We start from the raw sequence: 17,438 nt of genomic DNA, 5'->3' as shown, positions 1-17,438 counted from the left end.
GGCCGGGAGCCCTCAGCAATGCTAGCGACACGGGGTCCCCCAGAGCCGAGAATTACGTGTGGCTGTGGGCGCCTCGTCCAGCCTCCCCACCAAGACCTTGGCCTTGGGTCCTCTCCTCCATGGGCAAGTAGCCCTCCCAAGCTGGTGGGACACGTTACCGCCACCTGGCACCCCTTCACTACTGGGGGTTCTGGGTGCCCAAGCACACTCAAAACCAGCTGAGCCAAACCACGGACACTTCCCTACCCCAAACTGTGCCTGTGCGGGTCCCAAAGCCCCCGGCTGGCGGAAGCGAGGGCCTGGCTTTTCCTTATTCTACTGTGACCATTTCTAGTGCCTTCTGTGTGCTAAGCACTGTACACGCTCTAATCATCCCATAACCTCTCCTGGCAGTAACTGTCACCTTTCCTGTCTGACAGATAAAGAAACTGAGGCAGGGGGAGGTGGAGTCATTCTCCCCAGAGCCGGTGTTCAAAGCTCCGTGCCACACTGCTTTTGAAGCAACCTCCCCTGCCCCATCCCTGCCCCGTTTAGCCCTGAGAGAATTAAACAAAGTCAGGCATCTAAGTCACCACCCACCTGTCCCCAGCCTCTCAGAGGCAGGATGGACGATCCACAACCCCAAGTCTTTCCCCACCTTCATGCTGAATAATCAGCAGGTGCCTGGAAGGGACAGAGACGTTCCAAGAAACAACCTTGGTGACAAAGCAACAATCATAATGGCCACTGTGCGCTGAGGGCTTCCGTGCCAAGCACTTTACTTACACGCCCTCTCTCCCGACAATTGCCAACAGACCTGTGAGAGGGAGACTACTGTCACCCCACTTTATAGATGGGGAAATGGGAGGCCCAGAGAAGTTATACCAGTAGCTCACGGTCACACAGCTAGTCAATGGCAGAACCAGGACTGGACACGGGCTCTGACCCCTGCTATTCTGTCTCCCATGAAAAACTACTAAGAAATGACTCCACAGAGCACATCGGTGACAGAAGCTGGACAAATCGCCCAAATCCCATGCAAATGGCCAAAGGCACTCATTACTCACAAGCCCCTCAACTGGCTTCTTTGGCCCGGGCCCCAGTAGGTCAGCAAATCCAAGGCTTGATAGTAACTGACTTGCCATACACAGGACACCTCTCAGGGCAGCAGGTGTACCAGATCTGGGCTTCGCAGCCCACACCTGAGCCAAGAGGAATGTATCAGGTGGCAGGTAGCTTCCCAGAGAGGTTACAGGCCCTGCAGGTTCGGACCTGAACACAGCTAGGTTCTGGTGCCTCCCTCGGTCCGAGTTCCCAACTCACCCCAGGGATTAGAAACCGTTCTCCAGTTGCATTTCTAGGTGTGGGCATTGAGGGGCCATGGGACAGAGGGAAGAGCATTGAGAACCCGACCTCAGCCTGGTATCCGGCCAGCAGCCACCCAGGGAGACACAGGCCCCAGAGCTCAGGGGCGGGTCACTGAGTGAGTAGCCGGTACTTCGGAGACACATCCAGGGAGCGCCGGGTGTGTCATCAAGCCAGCGGCCTGGCAGCGCCTCGGGAAATGACACAGGGACTCCAGAGAGCAGCTGAGAGTTCCCACTACCACCTCCAAATCCATCACCCTAGAACACACAGCCCCCCAAGCCCAAAGGAAGGTATTAAGCTGTACTTAATTACATCTGCAGTGGCAAACAAGTAGCCAACGGGCGTGTTTTGTCTGGCCCGCACGGTACTTTTAAAAATTTGAATCAATTACCAGACTTAAAAAAAAAAAAAAAGAAGCCAGACCCCACATTAAGATGCAGATTCCTGGCCACTCTCAAAAACACGTCCTGGCCACGAGGGGCCCACATGCCCCGAGGAGCACTGACTCTCTCCAGATGGGGCCCTGGGGCTCCCTCGGATCCCCCAGGTCTCGCCACCTGCAGGCACTGGGCTCGGATTCACCACAACCACCAGGCCGCAGCCCAACGTTGCCACGAAGCTGCCCTGGGCACGGCCTGAGCCCTCCTGCCTTGCTGGCCCCTGGTAACCAGCCAGGCTTAAGTGCCTCTCTCTTCCCCACCAGGCTTGGGCTCCTGGACAAAAGAAGCAAATGAGGTCCCAGCTGTAGGAATAGAGCCCCAAACTCTCCTCCCCAGCACAGGCTCCTGTGTAAACTGTGCGCACCCTTCCCCCCAGATTCTCTAGGCCGAGGGCAATTTCTAATGTTCCCCCAAGGTCAGGTCCAAGGAAGGGCTAGCCAGCCAGGGTGACCTGACTCCCTCAAAGAGGGCTCCGAACCCCTCACTTCCGATCCACTTCTCAGGGCTAGTCCTTGATGCTGCAGGAGGCCTGGCTACAGCTGGCCTCATCCTAACTAGGCCCAGGCCCGCTTGGCCTGCCCTGTGCCTGGTAGAAGGGTGCCCCTGGAAGTACCAAGGTGAGGGTTTAGGTACAGTCAAACCTCCCCCCGCCCCCAGAGACAGGCGGGAAGTCTCGGGGAACAGGCCTCTCTGTCTTCACAAGCCACCGAGGGACCCTTCAGACCACGGATCCAGGGGTCCCAGGCCTAAGCCTACTTCGAGGCTCAAGGCTTTGCCTCCCGCCCAGAGACTCCCCCTGCCCTGCTTTTCTCCGCCCACACAGGGCCTCCTAACCCTGCCCCAGCTTCCCCAAAAGGAGCCCACCATTTCGTTCTTCCTTCTTGTTCTAGCTGCCTCTCACTCCACCAACCTTCCTTGCTGGGACACAGAAAGGAGAGGAGAAACGGCCGGCAGCTACCGACAGGGTGGCCACGGCTGGCTGCTGGCTTTTTCCAGGGCAGGGGAAGGGTAGGGCTGGCAGAAGGGGGAATTTTTAGGGGTCCCTGGGACTGAGGAGAAATACCACCCTAGGCTTACAGGCTAAGTGGTATGCCAGGCACCTCCATTCTGGATTTAAAAAAACAAAACAAAACAAAACAGAATGCAGAGTTAAACTGGAATTTCAGATAAATGACGAATAATTTTTTTAGTGTTAAGTATGTCTCAATGAGTGCATGGGACATACTTACACTAAAAAAAAAAAAGGAAGTATTTAAAAATATTATTTCGTTGTTTATCTGAAATTCAAATTTAACTGGGTGTCCCATAATTTTATTTGCTAAATCTGGCAACCCAGTGTCCCAGCCAGTGGTGAAATGCACGGTTGGTGGCCACACAGTTAATAAACAACCCCAAACCACAAGGGCTGACTGGAAGACGCATTCTGAAGGCACAGCGAGGGTGAGATTTGGCTTCTCGGGGCTGGGGAAACCCAGGAAACAAGGTGAAGGCTTTTTTTTACTTAGAATGGGCAGGAGAAAAAGAAAAAGAAAGAAAAAATATATCAGCAAAATGCAAGTTTCTACCCCACAGTAAGGACCGCATTTAACGACTGCTCCTGTGTGCAGGATAAGTGCTTTTCGAGACATGATGCTATTCCAGAAGGGGAGAAGGTAGCACAGGAACCTCTTGTCGTGGTTAGAGAAGTTATGTGCTTAGCCCAAGGTCACACTGGAAGCCCAGCCATGAGATACCAAAGCCTGAGGTCTTCTAGAGGACTTGACTCGTAGTTTCCCAAGACACAAAAAAGGAAGGGAGACACGTTCTCCTCTCGTCCCCCCAAACACAGGCCTCGCCGGCAGCGGGCTAAGCAACACTGAGGGCCACCAGGCCGGCTGCTCTGGGGCCGGCAGGGTGGAAAACCCCACACAGCTCCATCTGCCCTCCCAGCAGAGCAGCTGTCAGGGTGCAGGAGCCTCCGCCAGGCTGGGAACCTGGAGCGCAAGGCCCCGCCAAGCCTCCCGCAGCACGGAAAGGCAGCTGGCCCCCACCCCTTTCTCACCTCCAGGCTGCTGACAGAAGGGACTCAGGCCCAGACAACAGCTCTTTCTTTGCACAGGCGTTCAGGCAGGGGACCACTCCAGCCTTCCCTCTGGGAATCCCGCAGGAGAGGGGGTGGTGGGCTTGTTTTCCCGTGTGCGTTTTGGCCTGCAGCTGTTTCTGCCATTTTTAAATGGCTCCAGTCCGGGCACGGGGCGCCCTGCGCACCAGGGGAGCTCCCACGGCAGGGAAGACTTGGATCTCAACTTTGGAAGGCCTTCCCTTCTCACGGTTCTGAAAATTCTTTGTCCCACTAGAGCCAAACCCAGCCCTCGGCCGGGCATCCGGCCATCTGCAGACAGCCCTTTCCATAGGAGGCCCGGGAGCACGTGGACTTTATTGATTTTCCTCTTGCCTTTTTTGTTGGGTTTGACTCAGAAAGGACAGCTAACTTGTGACACGGCTAGACTAGAGGCTAGCCCCCCGTGGTTTTGAGGGACCGAGGCGAGGCGTTACTCAAGAAATGACACCCCTAAACATAAACAGAGCCCGCCACGGGGCCTGCGGGGGTTTGCAGGCTTTAAATAAAGGGTCAGGACGAGCCCGCGGGCGCTGACACTCGAACGGCGCTGCGGCTCCTCTCCCTCCCTGACCCTGGTGAGGCCGTGGGAAAAAAATAATAAAGTTGAAATCCGGGAGCTGGGAGTTTTCAACAAGTCCGCCCCAACCTGGCGATCGGCTGGCGCCTCGGGCCTGGCCCTCGGGCTGATTCCGAGACAGACCCGGACGAGGCCGGGGAAACGTTCAGTCGTATTAATTACAACCAGGCCACGCCGGACGGAATCTCACGTGAGCTGGAGAAACCGCACGGCCGACACCGAGTCCCCCTCGCCCCCCGCGCAGAGAACAAAAACAACGGCTGTCTCCGCAAAACAAACGCAAGCTGCCGGGTTCGGACAGGCAGACGCGGCCCAGGACCGGGGTCTGGCCCCCAACATTCGCTTGCCCAGACCCCCGCGCCCGGCTCCGGGCACAGCGGGGCGGGAGGGGGGAGCCCGGAGCCCCGGGCCCCGCGGCCGCCGCCGGCGTTTCCTCCTCGCGCTCGCCCCCATCTTTCTTCCTCGCCAAGAGCCCTCGCTCCAGGCAGCCCAAAGCGCTAAATTTAAACGGCTCGCGCTCTGCAAACTCCGCAGACTCGAGGGCGCCGGGCCTGGGAGGCGGGGAGCGAGCGAGCCAGCCAGCCAGCCGGCCGGGGAGGAGGGAGGGAGGGAGGGAGAGAGGGAGGCCCGGCGCGGGCAAGGGCGCGGGGGCCGGCGCTGCGCCGCCCGGGGCGCGCGGGTAGGAGACGGAGACGGCGGCGGCGGCCCGCTCGGTGCCTGCACAATGGAGCTCGCGCTCTCCCCTCTGCCGCCGGCATCGCGGCCCCGGCGCGCGGGAAGCCGCTTTCATGTGACTTGCACAAAACGAAATGGCTTCTGGGGCCGGCCCCGAGCCCCCCTCCCGGGAGCCGAGCGCCGCGCCGGGGACTGCCCGCCGCTCCACCGCCCGGCCCGGGGCGCCCGTCGCCTCCAGGCTGCCGCCGCCGCGCCAGGTGGGCGACTGGCGCGAGCGCACCTGGGCAGCGGCCGCGGCCCCCGCCGCGCGCAGGTGACCCGGCTCGCGCGCCGCCCGCCCTCTCCAACTCCTGGGCCCGCGGGCGGCCCGGGGCGCTGCGCCCCGCCGGCTTTTTGTATCTGGTCTCGGGGTTCGGGGCGGCCGCGGCGCGAGCCTGCAACCGAACGAGAGAACAAGCCGGCGCCTCCGCTTACCATTTGCGCACTTTCTCGATAGCCGCCATGACCCTCTTGATATCATCTTTGGCCCGGCTCCTGGTCTCGGCTCGAACCGACCTGCCCGACATGGTTCTGGCGGGGAGAGAGAGGCTGGGGGAGCGCGCCCGCCGGGTCCTGCTCGCGCTCCGCGGCGGCCACACTCGCGCCCGCCCGCCCGCTCACTCACACAGAGACACACACACACAGACACACACACACACAGACACACACACACTCGCACACATACACACACACACACACAAAGCCTAGTGCCGCCGCGCGCCCAGGGCCCAGTGCGCAAGCGCCGGGCGGCAGCTGCACCGAGCAGGGGGAGCAGCGCCGCCGCGGCCGCCGGTAGTGCGGCCTCCGGGCGCCGCTGCCGCCGCGGGGCAGCGCCGCGAGCCTCTCCGCCCACCCGGGGGAGGCGTCCGCGACCCCCCGCTCCCCGGGGAGGCGGCGAGGGGTACCCGGCGACCCCCGGCTCCGGGCACGCGGAGGGGAGGCGGGCCGGCGGACGTGCGCGCGGACACTTACTCGGAGGCCGCAGGTGCCGGGGGCTCCCCGGGAGAGGGCGGGCCGGCGGGGCGGCCGGCCGTGGAGGGAGCGCATTCCTGGGGAGCCAGCGCGGCAGCCCATCCGCTGCCCCGGGTGTGTGGCAGCGTCTGCAGTAATGGAAGTTTCCTGTGGGGCTCCCGACTTCTCCGAGTTGAAGGCGCCGATTCGGGACGCGAGGCGCTCTTGGAAAGAGTTGAGAAACGCGGACCTCTGCTGACCCTCTGCCCGGTTTAAATACGCGAGCTAGGACGTCGCTTCCCTATCCTTCGTCCTTTTGGAAAACGAGGGTGGGAGGAAAGGTGCCTGGGGGTGACCACTAGAGACATCCGACCTTGCTTATGAAAGAGCTTTCGGCGCAGTAAAAGCTCTATGATTATTTATCAGCATTTCAACAGGGGCTCTTAGATCTTTCCTCCTAGTGATAAGTTGCCCTCGCCATAAATAAGGTCAGGGAGCCCACGCTGGGGTTTCTGTTCGAGAACCACGAGTTGAGTTTAAGTCACTCCTGATGTAAGTCCCAGGCTCAGCCCAGGTGCTGCCACCTCACAAATGACCCTGGCAGGTAAAATGGACTGGCCAGCGACAAGGAGGACTTCTGGGCTGGTTTCTTCCCCGTGGTGCCTTACGACAGCTCCGCACGAATCTGCAATTACCAGGATAAGCCAGGGGCCTCAACCTTATGTTCAGCTGCAGCTAAATTATCTTGACCAGAGCCAATTCGTGCCCAGGTGGATGCTGGGGAAAAAGAATGACCCCGTTAGCAAGCCCAGTGCCTTGGAGATCAACTAACCCAACATCAGTCATTTTACATGGAGGGAAACTGAGTCCCAGGGAAGTTCAAGGACACAGCCATGAGCTAGATGTTTGTCTTCCGCTCATTCTAAAACCAAGCCCTTTCCCCTGAGGTTTTGGTTTGGGGGAGAAAAGCTTCTGGCGATACGGAGTGGAAGCTGTGCTGCAGGCCTTTTCCTGTGCATGTCCTTTTACCATCCCAAACCCCAAGTTCCTGATGTGAGGATTATATGGGAAAACATGTAACAGTGGGTCATAAGACAGCAGTCTCATACCATTGGCCCTCTGACTTACCTGGCCAGCAGATACATGCTTAAGGTTACACAGAACTTTTTAAAGCATATATTTGAATTAAAAATGGGAACATATATTTAAAACTCCAAGTACTGAATGATGAATGGACAAATGGGCATATCTATACAATAGAATATTATTCAGCCATTAAAAAGGAATAAAGTACTGATACACGCCACGGCATGGATGAACTTTGAAAACATCCTAAGTAAAAGAAGCCAGTCACAAAAAGACACATATTGTATGATTCCACTTATATGAGTTATCTAGACTAGGCAAATCCCTAGAGACAGAAAGCCAGACAGACGTACGATATCGATGACATTTTAATAGCCGCTCCCTGTGGGGAGGGGGGGAATGGGGAGTGACTTCAAATGGGTACAGGTTTTCCTTTTGGGGTGATAAAAAAGTTCTGAAAGTAGGTAGTGGTGATGGTTGCACAACATTGTGAATGTGCTTTCTGTCGCTGAATCGCACACTTTAAAATTGTTACCGTGGCCAGTTTTACATTATGTGTATTTTGCCACCATACAAAGAAATCCAAATATCCAGCTTCTCTAGAGATAGCAGAAGACCTGCAAACTGGGCCCCACGTGCCACACGGCAACAGTCAGCTGGAGCCGAGAAGCCCTGTGCCCCTCAGATAGAGCTCACTAGGTCACCAATGTGTCACCCAGTCACTGTACTCATTTGTGTTACCACATGGCCCCGAAGGTGTTTGTGTGTTTGATCTCCGATTAAACTATAAGGCTCTCTACAAATGTTCTTTATAAATGTAGTACGGCACTTTTTATAGTTTCCTGTCCCCTGTGGATAGTTTTACACTTCTTTCTTTCAACAAAGCACACTTGTTTTATAGTCTGTGTCTGATCATTCTGATATTTGAAGTATCTGAGAGTCTGTTTCTGCTGGTTCTTACTCATGGTGTCCTATTTCTTTGTGATCTGTCTGGTTCTCCTTGACCTTGCTGGACATTGTATTTTAAAATTTATTTATAGGGATAATCTGAGGCCTAGAGTGAAGTTACCTTCCTCTCGAGTTGCTTTACATTTGCTCTGCCGGACTCCTGAGGGCACTGCTAGTGCAGGATGACCAACATCCAAGTTCAGGGCTCGTGGGTCCCTGGACCCCCAGGTGATGCCAATATAGGTTGCCTAAGTGAGTGAGACTGATTTGCTTATTGTACCCAGGGTGGGGTCAGTGATGTGCTGCAGCTGACTGCCAAGCCTGCGCTTCCCAACTCTGTTCAGTGACCTCCTATCAATAGTTCTAAATCAGCCATGGCGGAACATTTACGCTATGGAAATTGGCAAATGCTATAATACATCAGGACCCTTTCCCAACCCCACCAAGGGCTGGTGATAAGCATTTACCAGCACACCACTGGGCAAGGTCTCATCTCCCACCCAGTGTGGACCCTGGACTTTGATTTCCGACCTCTTGCCTCAAGAAAACCATTCACACTGAAGTTCAAATATGCCAGACTTGGCAAATATCTACAGGGTTCGCGTGGCTTCCTTGCTGGATTAGCTGTCAGGGTTCTCTTTTTCCTTCAGTTTCACCTATTCCTTGCTATCTTGTCAGCATGTGGTGGCTTTTAGGATTTTTTAAAATATGTTTTCTAGCATATGTTCTAGCATTTTTAGTTGCTTTCAGCTTGAGCGTTGGTCTGAATAACTAGTTACCAGAGACTGGAAGTCAAGCTCTCTCTGAATGTTTGTGATAATCTTAGACACGTTAAAGGAGTGATCGTGGGGTTCCAGAGGTGAGTTACTTAGTCATGGCTTGTGTCTTGACCTAACTGTGCCTCATCTGTAAAATGGGGATGAAAATAAGACCTGCCTCACAGAGTTATGTGAATTAAAAACAGTATTTGTCAGGGAAAGTGGGGGGAGGGATACATTAGGAGTTTGGGATTAACATATACACACTACTATATATAAAATAGATAACCAACAAGTACCTACTGTATAGCACAAGGAACTATACTCAATATTTTGTAATAACCTATAAGGGAAAAGAATCTGAAAAAGAATACATATATATGTATAACTGAATCACTTTGCTGTACATCTGAAACTAACGCGACATTGTCAATCAACTATACTTCAATTAAAAACAACAACAACAGGGCTTCCCTGGTGGCGCAGTGGTTGAGAGTCCGCCTGCCGATGCAGGGGACACGGGTTCGTGCCCCGGTCCGGAAAGATCCCACCTGCCGCGGAGGGGCTGGGCCCGTGAGCCGTGGCCGCTGAGCCTGCGTGTCCGGAGCCTGTGCTCCGCAACGGGAGAAGCCACGACAGTGAGGGGCCCGCGTACCGAAAAAAAAAACCACCACCGACAACAACAATAACAAAAAACAAAACAGTATTTGTCAAGAATTTAGAACAGCACTTGGCACACAGTAACTGCTAGATACCAGAAAGCATTTGTTAAATAACAGACCTGGACGATCTTTGCATCAGTATGCCCCACACTGGGGTTTGAAGTCACACTACTCTTCCTAGGCTGGTAAATTCAACCCTTACGTCACTCCTCCTCCGGGATGAAGGCTCATTCACCATGGGGTGGGAGGTGTGGGGAGGGGAAGGATAACTCTGGAACAGAGATGGAGATGGGTGATTGTGAGGAAAATGCAGGCCCGGCCCTGGCGCTTCTGGGCACCTTGGTCCTTGCCTAGCAACTTGTGACCGAGCGCTGTTTTCATAAACAGAGGTGCTTTGGTGTTTGGGGAGCAGGTCGTTAGCAAGGCCCAGCCAAGAGGGAAAACTATGAAGGGAACACTCCAACCACAGAATGAAATACAGTCCCTTACTCGGAGACAGGAACAGAAGGGATGAGCTGTGGAGGCTGAAGCCTCCCTCCTTTCACAGAAAAGGATGCTCCTGGGACTTCCCTGGTGGCCCAGTGGGTAAGACTCTGTGCTCCCAATGCAGGGGGCCCAGGTTCGATCCTTGTTCAGGGAACTAGATCCCGCATGCGTGCCACAACTAAGAAGTCTGCACGCCGCAACAAAGATGCCACATGCCGCAACGAAGAACCACGTGCTGCAACTAAGACCCAGTGCAGCCTACATAAATAAATAAATAAATAAATAAATAAATAAATAAATAAATAAAATATTTTAAAAAAAAAAGGGACGCTACCATCCGGTCACACAGCCAGTTAGCAGAGTTCTGGCCAGAGCCCCGCTCTCCTGACTGTGTCTCTGGACCGGTGCTCCCCACTCCACAGTCATCAGGATGTGGAGAGTTGTAAATCAGCCCTGTGGGAGTGCTCTCAGGACCCTCCTGTCCCTCCCCCACCCAGAGAGGATGGGTAAATATATACCAGCACGCCACTGGTGGAGCCCAACGGGATCCCGAATTATCGTAGGGAACGTCTCCCCCACAATGTGGGCCTGATGATGAATTTCAGATAGACTGGGGAGCCATTAAAAAAATTTTCTTTGATAAATCAAATACTCCAATTTGCTTCTCTGCCTACTTTTTCTTGCCTGTAATTACAGCTCTAAAAATGGTCACCAGCTCAAATACTAATAGACTAGCAAGTTGTATATCCATGCATGCAGCCACTGGCTTGCCTAAAAGTTGGGCCACTTGAGGCCATATAGAAACAGAGATAGTAGATATAAAGTGCTTCAAGAGACAGATGTGTTCAGAGGTGAGACGGTGTAACGCAGGCTCTTCCAACAACGAATGATTAAACACAGAAGTCCGGTCATGACCCAGTGACCTGGAGCAGAGTTGGAATGCATCTACCAATGTGCTTGGTGAGCTCTTAGGTCAGAAATCCAGGAGGCTGCCCGAATGTCTTCTCTCGCTCCCACGTGTGCAGTCATTTTGGCCGCCCAGCATCTGAATACCCTTCCTAGTTCTGGGTGAGCCTTTGTGGATGGAGGCTGCCCCCCACTACAGAAGCTAGAGGTGGCTTGTCCCTCTTTTTCCCAGGGGGTCAGGTCCTGGGCATGGGTCCCAACCTTACCCAGGTGGATGGTCTAGTAGGTTGATTTTCTTTTTTATTGAGGTATAGTTGATTTACAATATAATATGTTTGAGGAATATAATATAGTGACTGGTTCCTTTTTCTCCGCATCTTCGCCAACATTTGTTATTTGTGGTCTTTTTGATGACAGCCATTCTGACAGATGTGAGGTGATGTCTCTTTGTGGTTTTGATTTGCATTTCCCTGATGATTAGCGATGTTGAGCATCTTTTCATGTGCCTGTTGGCCACCTGTACGTCTTCTTTAGAAAACGCCTATTCAGGTCTTCTGCCCATTTCTTTAATTGGGTTGCCAGTCGATTATTTTTAAATAATAGCTTTATTGAGATATAATTAACATACCATAAAATTCACCCTTTTTTTGGTTGTTTTTTTTTTTTTTGATGTGGACCATTTCTAATGTCTCCACTGAACCCGCCAGAATATTGCTTCTGTTTTATGTCTTGGCCTTTTTTTTTTGGCCCCAAGGTATGTGGGATCCCAGCTCCCCAACCAGGGACTGAACCCGCACTTCCTGCGTTGGAAGGCGAAGTCCCAACCACTGGACAGCCAGGTAAGTCCCAAAATTCACCCTTTTAAGGTGTTTGTGTGTGTGTGTGTGTGTGTGTGTGTGTGTGTGTTTTGTGGTACGCGGGCCTCTCGCTGTTGTGGCCTCTCCTGTTGCAGAGCACAGGCTCCGGACGCGCAGGCTCAGCGGCCATGGCTCACGGGCCCAGCCGCTCCGTGGCATGTGGGATCTTCCCGGACTGGGGCACGAACCCGTGTCCCCTGCATCGGCAGGCGGACTCTCAACCGCTGTGCCACCAGGGAAGCCCAAGGTGTTTTTTAGTATAGTCGCAGAGCTGTGAAACCATCACCACAATCAATGTTAGAACATTCTTGTCATCTGAAAAAGAAACCCTCTACCCATTTGCTGTCATTCTTTCTCCCCCCAGCCTTAGGCAACCAAGAGTCTATTTCCTGTTTCGATGAATTTGCCCATTCTGGACATTTTACATAAATGGAATCATACAATATGTGTCCTTTTGTGCCTAGCTTTTTTTTTTTTTTTTGGCGGTACGCAGGCCTCTCACTGCTGTGGCCCCTCCCGTTGCAGAGCACAGGCTCCGGACGCGCAGGCTCAGCGGCCACGGCTCACGGGCCCAGCCGCTCCGCGGCATGTGGGATCTTCCTGGACCGGGGCACGAACCCATGTCCCCTGCATCGGCAGGCAGACTTTCAACCACTGCGCCACCAGGGAAGCCCCCTAGCTTCTTTTATTTAGCATATTTTCAAGGTTCATCCCATGTATTAATACTTCATTCTTTTTATGGCTGAATGATATTCCATTACATGGATTTACCACATTTTGTTCATCCATTCATTCATTGATGGACATTGGGTTGTTTCCACTTTTTGGCTATTATGAATAACGTTGCTATGATGATAAGTATACAGGTTTTTGTGCAGATGTATATTTTCATTTCTCTTGGCTACATACCCAGCAGGGGAATTGCTGGGTCATATGGTAACTCTGTACTTAACATGTTGAAAAACTGCCAAACTGTTTTCCAAAGCAGCTGCACCATCTTACATTCCCACCAGCAACGTACAAGGGTTCCAGTTTCTCCACATCCTCACCCACACTTGTTATCGTCTGTCTTTTTCATATTAGTCTTGTGGCGGTGAAGCGGTATCTCATTGTGGTTTTGATTTTGACTTTGATGTCTGAGGGTGTGCAGGGGCAGCGGAGAAATGACTTCCAGCAGAAGTGGCCCTTGGAGAGCCTAAGTATCGGAGGCGCTGAGCTCCCAGTGGTGGCAGCGCCATTGGCATCCTGGCTGCCGTTGGTTCCTGGTCATTTTCAGAGCTTGCTTCTTCAGTCGCTCCATTGAGCCTATGAGTTACCTGATAGTCTTCACATAAGGTCCCTTTTCCCCTGAAGCTAACCAGAGCCAATTTCTATTGCTCCAAACCAAAGTTCATGGCTGATACCCTATTTAAGCTGCCTCTCAGTCTGTATACTTATTTATCCTTCCTGAATGTCTTTTCTCTTGTTGCAATCTTTCACTTCTCCCCAAACTACTATAACAATCCCCTCGCCGTGGGCCCTTTCCCCAGCCAATCCCTCTTGCCCATCACCCAGCCCTACGCCTCTGAGATCCAAGTTTGATCCACTTCTCCCCCTTCCGTTTCATACCAAGCCTAACCTCCCTGATTCAGCACACAAGGCCAGCTATAATGTGATCACTGACTTCTCTGGGCTGCTCTCCTGCCACTGCTCCCCGGCACTGCTCAGATGGGCTTAGAGCGCCTCATTTATGTAATGTCTCCTCCACCCGCCCTGATCGCCTCCTCCTTCCTGCCCCATCTGCTCTGGACGCCCCTATGTCATATCACAAAATACTGTATTATTATTGACAGGTCTGTTTCCCTCGCTACAATATAACCTTCTAAAGGGAAAGAAACATGCTTCGCGCCACATTTTATCTTAGGCCTTAGCACCAGGGCACACAGAGTTCAACTGAGGCCACTGTTAGAGGATCTGGCACAAGTTACTGCTATTCTCTCATCTATCCTCCTGAAAGGCAGAGGTGACGGACAGCACACTGAGGGAGGGGTACGTGGCCAGCTCTGGTGAAGCTTCGCTGTACACCTGGCTGCCTTTGGGATACCACCAGCGACTCAGGGGACTGTGTAGTTAAACATGGTTGTGCACAAAGGGACAACAAGATCACGGAGAAAATTGTGGTTACATCTTTTTAAAATGTCGAAATCCCTGGAAAACTAAGAAGGCTGTATTGATGCCGACTCAGGGTTTAAGGTTTACGGGGCTGAAACCCACTGGGAGCTTTCCCACCTTTGTCCAGTGTCACGTGAGCGAACACACCAGCTTCGGGGCTGGTTCCTCACAAGACTTATTTATGGTCTTTCCTGGGATCCTCTGAGCAGCAGCATACCCCATATCAAGACTCTTTGTTTTGTTTTGTTTTCAAAAGCTTCTCCAAGGTTTTGTAATTAAATTTTTTTAAATTTTATTTATGTATTTATTTTTGGCTGCATTGGGTCTTTGTTGCTGCATACGGGCTTTCTCTACTTGAGGCGAGCAGGGGCTACTCTTTGCTGTGGTGCGGGGCTTCTCACTGCGGTGGCCTCTCTTGTTGCAGAGCACGGGCTCTAGGCGCCCGAGCTTCAGGAGTTGTGGCGCACGGGCTAAGTTGCTCTGCGGCATGTGGGGGTCTTCCCGGACCGGGGCTTGAACCCGTGTCCCCTGCATTGGCAGGTGGATTCTTAACCACTGCACCACCAGGGAAGTCCTATATCAAGACTCTTTGAAAGTGAAGGAATGAGAAAGGCCAGATCATCTTCTTGAAGACTTGGCCTCCCTCCATTCCTCCTGCCCATCGCCCACGTGAAAACATTCCTGTTCGGACTCGAGAGGAAGCACCATGCAATGGCAGTGCTGAAGGAACGCCAGAGGTCGTTCTAGACTCCTGAGGACCCCACCTTGAGCCTGCGTCCCTCTCTAGGGTCTGACCACACAAACCTCTGGTTCACTGAATGCTCTGGCCTTGGTGGCACTGTCCCCTCGGTCTGGAAGGTTCTCCCCACTCTTTCCATGACTGTCTCTTAACTTACAAGCCTCACCTTTGGAGAGACCGGCCCTGATCACTTAACTAAAGCACATTTCCCTCATGATATTCTATCTCATAGGCCCCTGGCTCTTCCTCTATGACCGCAGTTTGCAACGGCATAGTTATGTGTTTGTTTAATCAGAGATCCCCGAAGACAAGGGCCATGCCCGTCTTGTCCACCCCTGTGCCCCCAGCCCTACCGCACTGCTGGCGCACACTCACTCTTTGCTGAATTCATGAACGAATGGATGGATGAAGTCCATCTCCGAAGCAATCAGATGCACACGGAGGAGAAGCTGGGTGGCGGCCAGCACTTTAGACAGCGCCTACACCTGATGCTCTCTCTCTGCATCAGACCCAGGGTCCACAATACCGCCCACTGCTCCCTCCGCCAGGACAGACACGCTGTGGGGACTACCCTTCACAGCACACGCTGTGTGTTGTCTGAAGTGCTGGCAAAGAGCTTGTAGTGGTTGTTGGAACTAAACTCGCCCCCGCCCAAAGGAAAAAAACCCACTTGCTTTAACGACTAAGATCTAAAAAAATAAATACCATGTTTACATTGAAGTGTTTTGTGACTTCCCATCAACAAATAAGGAGAGAACAAGACGCGGTGCAGGGCCGAACACAGTGGCTCGTTCCCTTCCATGGGGGCGACCTTGGTATTGAACTTCCCCACTCACAGCTGGTGATTTCAAACTATCGAGAAAAAGGCAGGGTTGCCAACAGTGGAGAGTGATTTTCGGGGCCTGATGCCTCTCACCTGGGCACTGATAAATACCCATGGTTATCGGCGGGGGCGAGAGGCCTGCCTCGGGCATCAGCAGCTCAGGAAACACGGTAAAGAACCCCGCGACGGGTTTACTGTCCCACGAGCTTGGGCCCTACACTCAGCATCACACTGCCCTGGAAGAATGTTGCATCAACTCAGGTTGTGTGCCTGTGTGTGTGTGTGTGTGTGTGTGTGTGTGATATTCCTTTAAGCTAAGCTAGCAGAGGATGTTATATGACATATGAATAGGGTGGCAACTTACTGTTGAGTCCCAGTGTCCTGTGTCTATTCATTATAGTCAGTTTTGAGCCACTGCCTGCAGGGGAACCTCTGTCATCCAGATCTCTGAAGAACATGGTCAGGCCAAAAACCCCAGAGTCTAGGGCAGCCATGGCTTTAGGACACAGATCTTTCTGGAAAAAAAAAAAAAAAAAAGCCCCTTTTTGTCTACACTGTCGCGAAGCACAGCGGGTTCACGGAGGACAGCTGGCATGTGAGGCAACCCACGAGCAGGGGCCCGGACTGGCTTCAAGAGCATTGGCTGAGAGCTGTGGGGCACAGGGCAGCTCGTGGAAACAACTCAGGGGTGGCTGAGGCAGAAAGGTGGTACGGGATTTTTTTTTTTTTTTTTTTTTTTTTTGGCCGCGCTGCGAGGCATGTGGGATCCTAGTTTCCTGACCAGGGATCGAATCCGGGCCCCGGCAGCGAAAGCACGGAGTCTTAACCACTGGACTGCCAGGGAATTCCCTCATTTTTTTTTTTTTTGCGGTACGCGGGCCTCTCACTGTTGTGGCCTCTCCTGTTGCGGAGCACAGGCTCCGGACGCGCAGGCTCAGCGGCCATGGCTCACGGGCCCAGCCGCTCCGCGGCCTGTGGGATCTTCCCGGACCGTGGCACGGACCCATGTCCCCTGCCTCGGCAGGCGGACTCTCAACCACTGCGCCACCAGGGAAGCCCCCCCTCATTTTTAAATATAGTTTTGATTTTGAAATATTTTAGATTTGCAAAGGTAGTATGGAGAGTTAACACAGACCCTTTGCCCAGCTTCCCTCGTGTGCACTTTTAGGCAACCAAGATACATTGATCGAAACTAAGAAATTAAGTTTGGCCCAATGCTATCAGTTGAACCACAGACTTCCTCTGGGTTTCACCGGGTTCTTCCTAGTGTCCTTTTTCCGTTCCAGAAACCCAGGATCCTGCTTCACATTTAGTCATCGTGTCGCCTTAGTCTCCTCCGACCTGGGACAGTTTCTCAGCCTTTTCTTGTTTGTCATGACCTGGGCTTTTTTGAAGAGTACTAGTCAGGTGTTTTACACATATGTCGTATTTGTAAAACTCCGTTGGAAAGAGTCATCCTGGCCTAGAAGGTGGAGCAAACTCCAACCCGCGGGACAGATCCGGGCTGCTGTGTCCGTGTGGTCCGCAAGCTAAGAATGGCTTTCACATTTTTGAGTGGTTGAAAAAAATCTCAGAAGAAGAAGATTTCACGGTATGTGGAAATTCTCATGAAATCCAAATTAGTTTCAGCGTCCACAAATTAAGTTTGATTGGAAGGGGGCCACGTTCGTTCTTTCCTGGACCAGAGTCTGTGTGGCTGCGTTTGTGCTCCAGCGGCCGAGGTGAGGCATCCACCAGCCCACTCGGCCCACAGATCCCCACTGTTTACCCTCTGGCCCTTTCCAGAGAGTCTGCTGACCCTGATGCAGATGGCCTGTGGGGGCCGGATTCACTTTGATTCAAAAGCTAAGTCAGCTATTAAAAGAGCACTGAAGCTTCACGTTCTTTCATTC

The 17,438-nt window shown here is 53.0% G+C and overlaps 2 protein-coding genes across 4 annotated transcripts in view; both read right to left on the bottom strand.

Moving 5' to 3' along the window:
• BCL7A (BAF chromatin remodeling complex subunit BCL7A) overlaps positions 1–5,706 on the bottom strand; it is a 28,780-nt gene extending 23,074 nt beyond the window's left edge. For both annotated transcript variants that reach the window (XM_060121515.1, XM_060121516.1), the window contains exon 1: positions 5,615–5,706. In XM_060121515.1, the coding sequence (XP_059977498.1) occupies positions 5,615–5,706 (92 nt within the window). The remainder of the gene's footprint in view (positions 1–5,614) is intronic.
• A 3,664-nt stretch (positions 5,707–9,370) lies between these two features.
• The window catches only part of CFAP251 (cilia and flagella associated protein 251), an 80,408-nt gene continuing 72,340 nt past the window's right edge, over positions 9,371–17,438 (bottom strand). For both annotated transcript variants that reach the window (XM_060121514.1, XM_060121513.1), the window contains exons 23-24: positions 15,911–16,061; positions 9,371–9,855 (exon numbers count right to left, since the gene is read on the bottom strand). In XM_060121514.1, the coding sequence (XP_059977497.1) occupies positions 9,812–9,855; positions 15,911–16,061 (195 nt within the window). In that variant the 3' untranslated portion in view covers positions 9,371–9,811. The remainder of the gene's footprint in view (positions 9,856–15,910; positions 16,062–17,438) is intronic.

Source organism: Lagenorhynchus albirostris, chromosome 14 (genome assembly GCF_949774975.1).
Source record: "Lagenorhynchus albirostris chromosome 14, mLagAlb1.1, whole genome shotgun sequence".
NCBI classification, from domain to species: Eukaryota; Metazoa; Chordata; class Mammalia; order Artiodactyla; family Delphinidae; genus Lagenorhynchus; species Lagenorhynchus albirostris.
The sequence above is the reverse complement of the archived record's forward strand: the minus strand, read 5'-3'. Positions and strand labels throughout refer to the sequence as shown.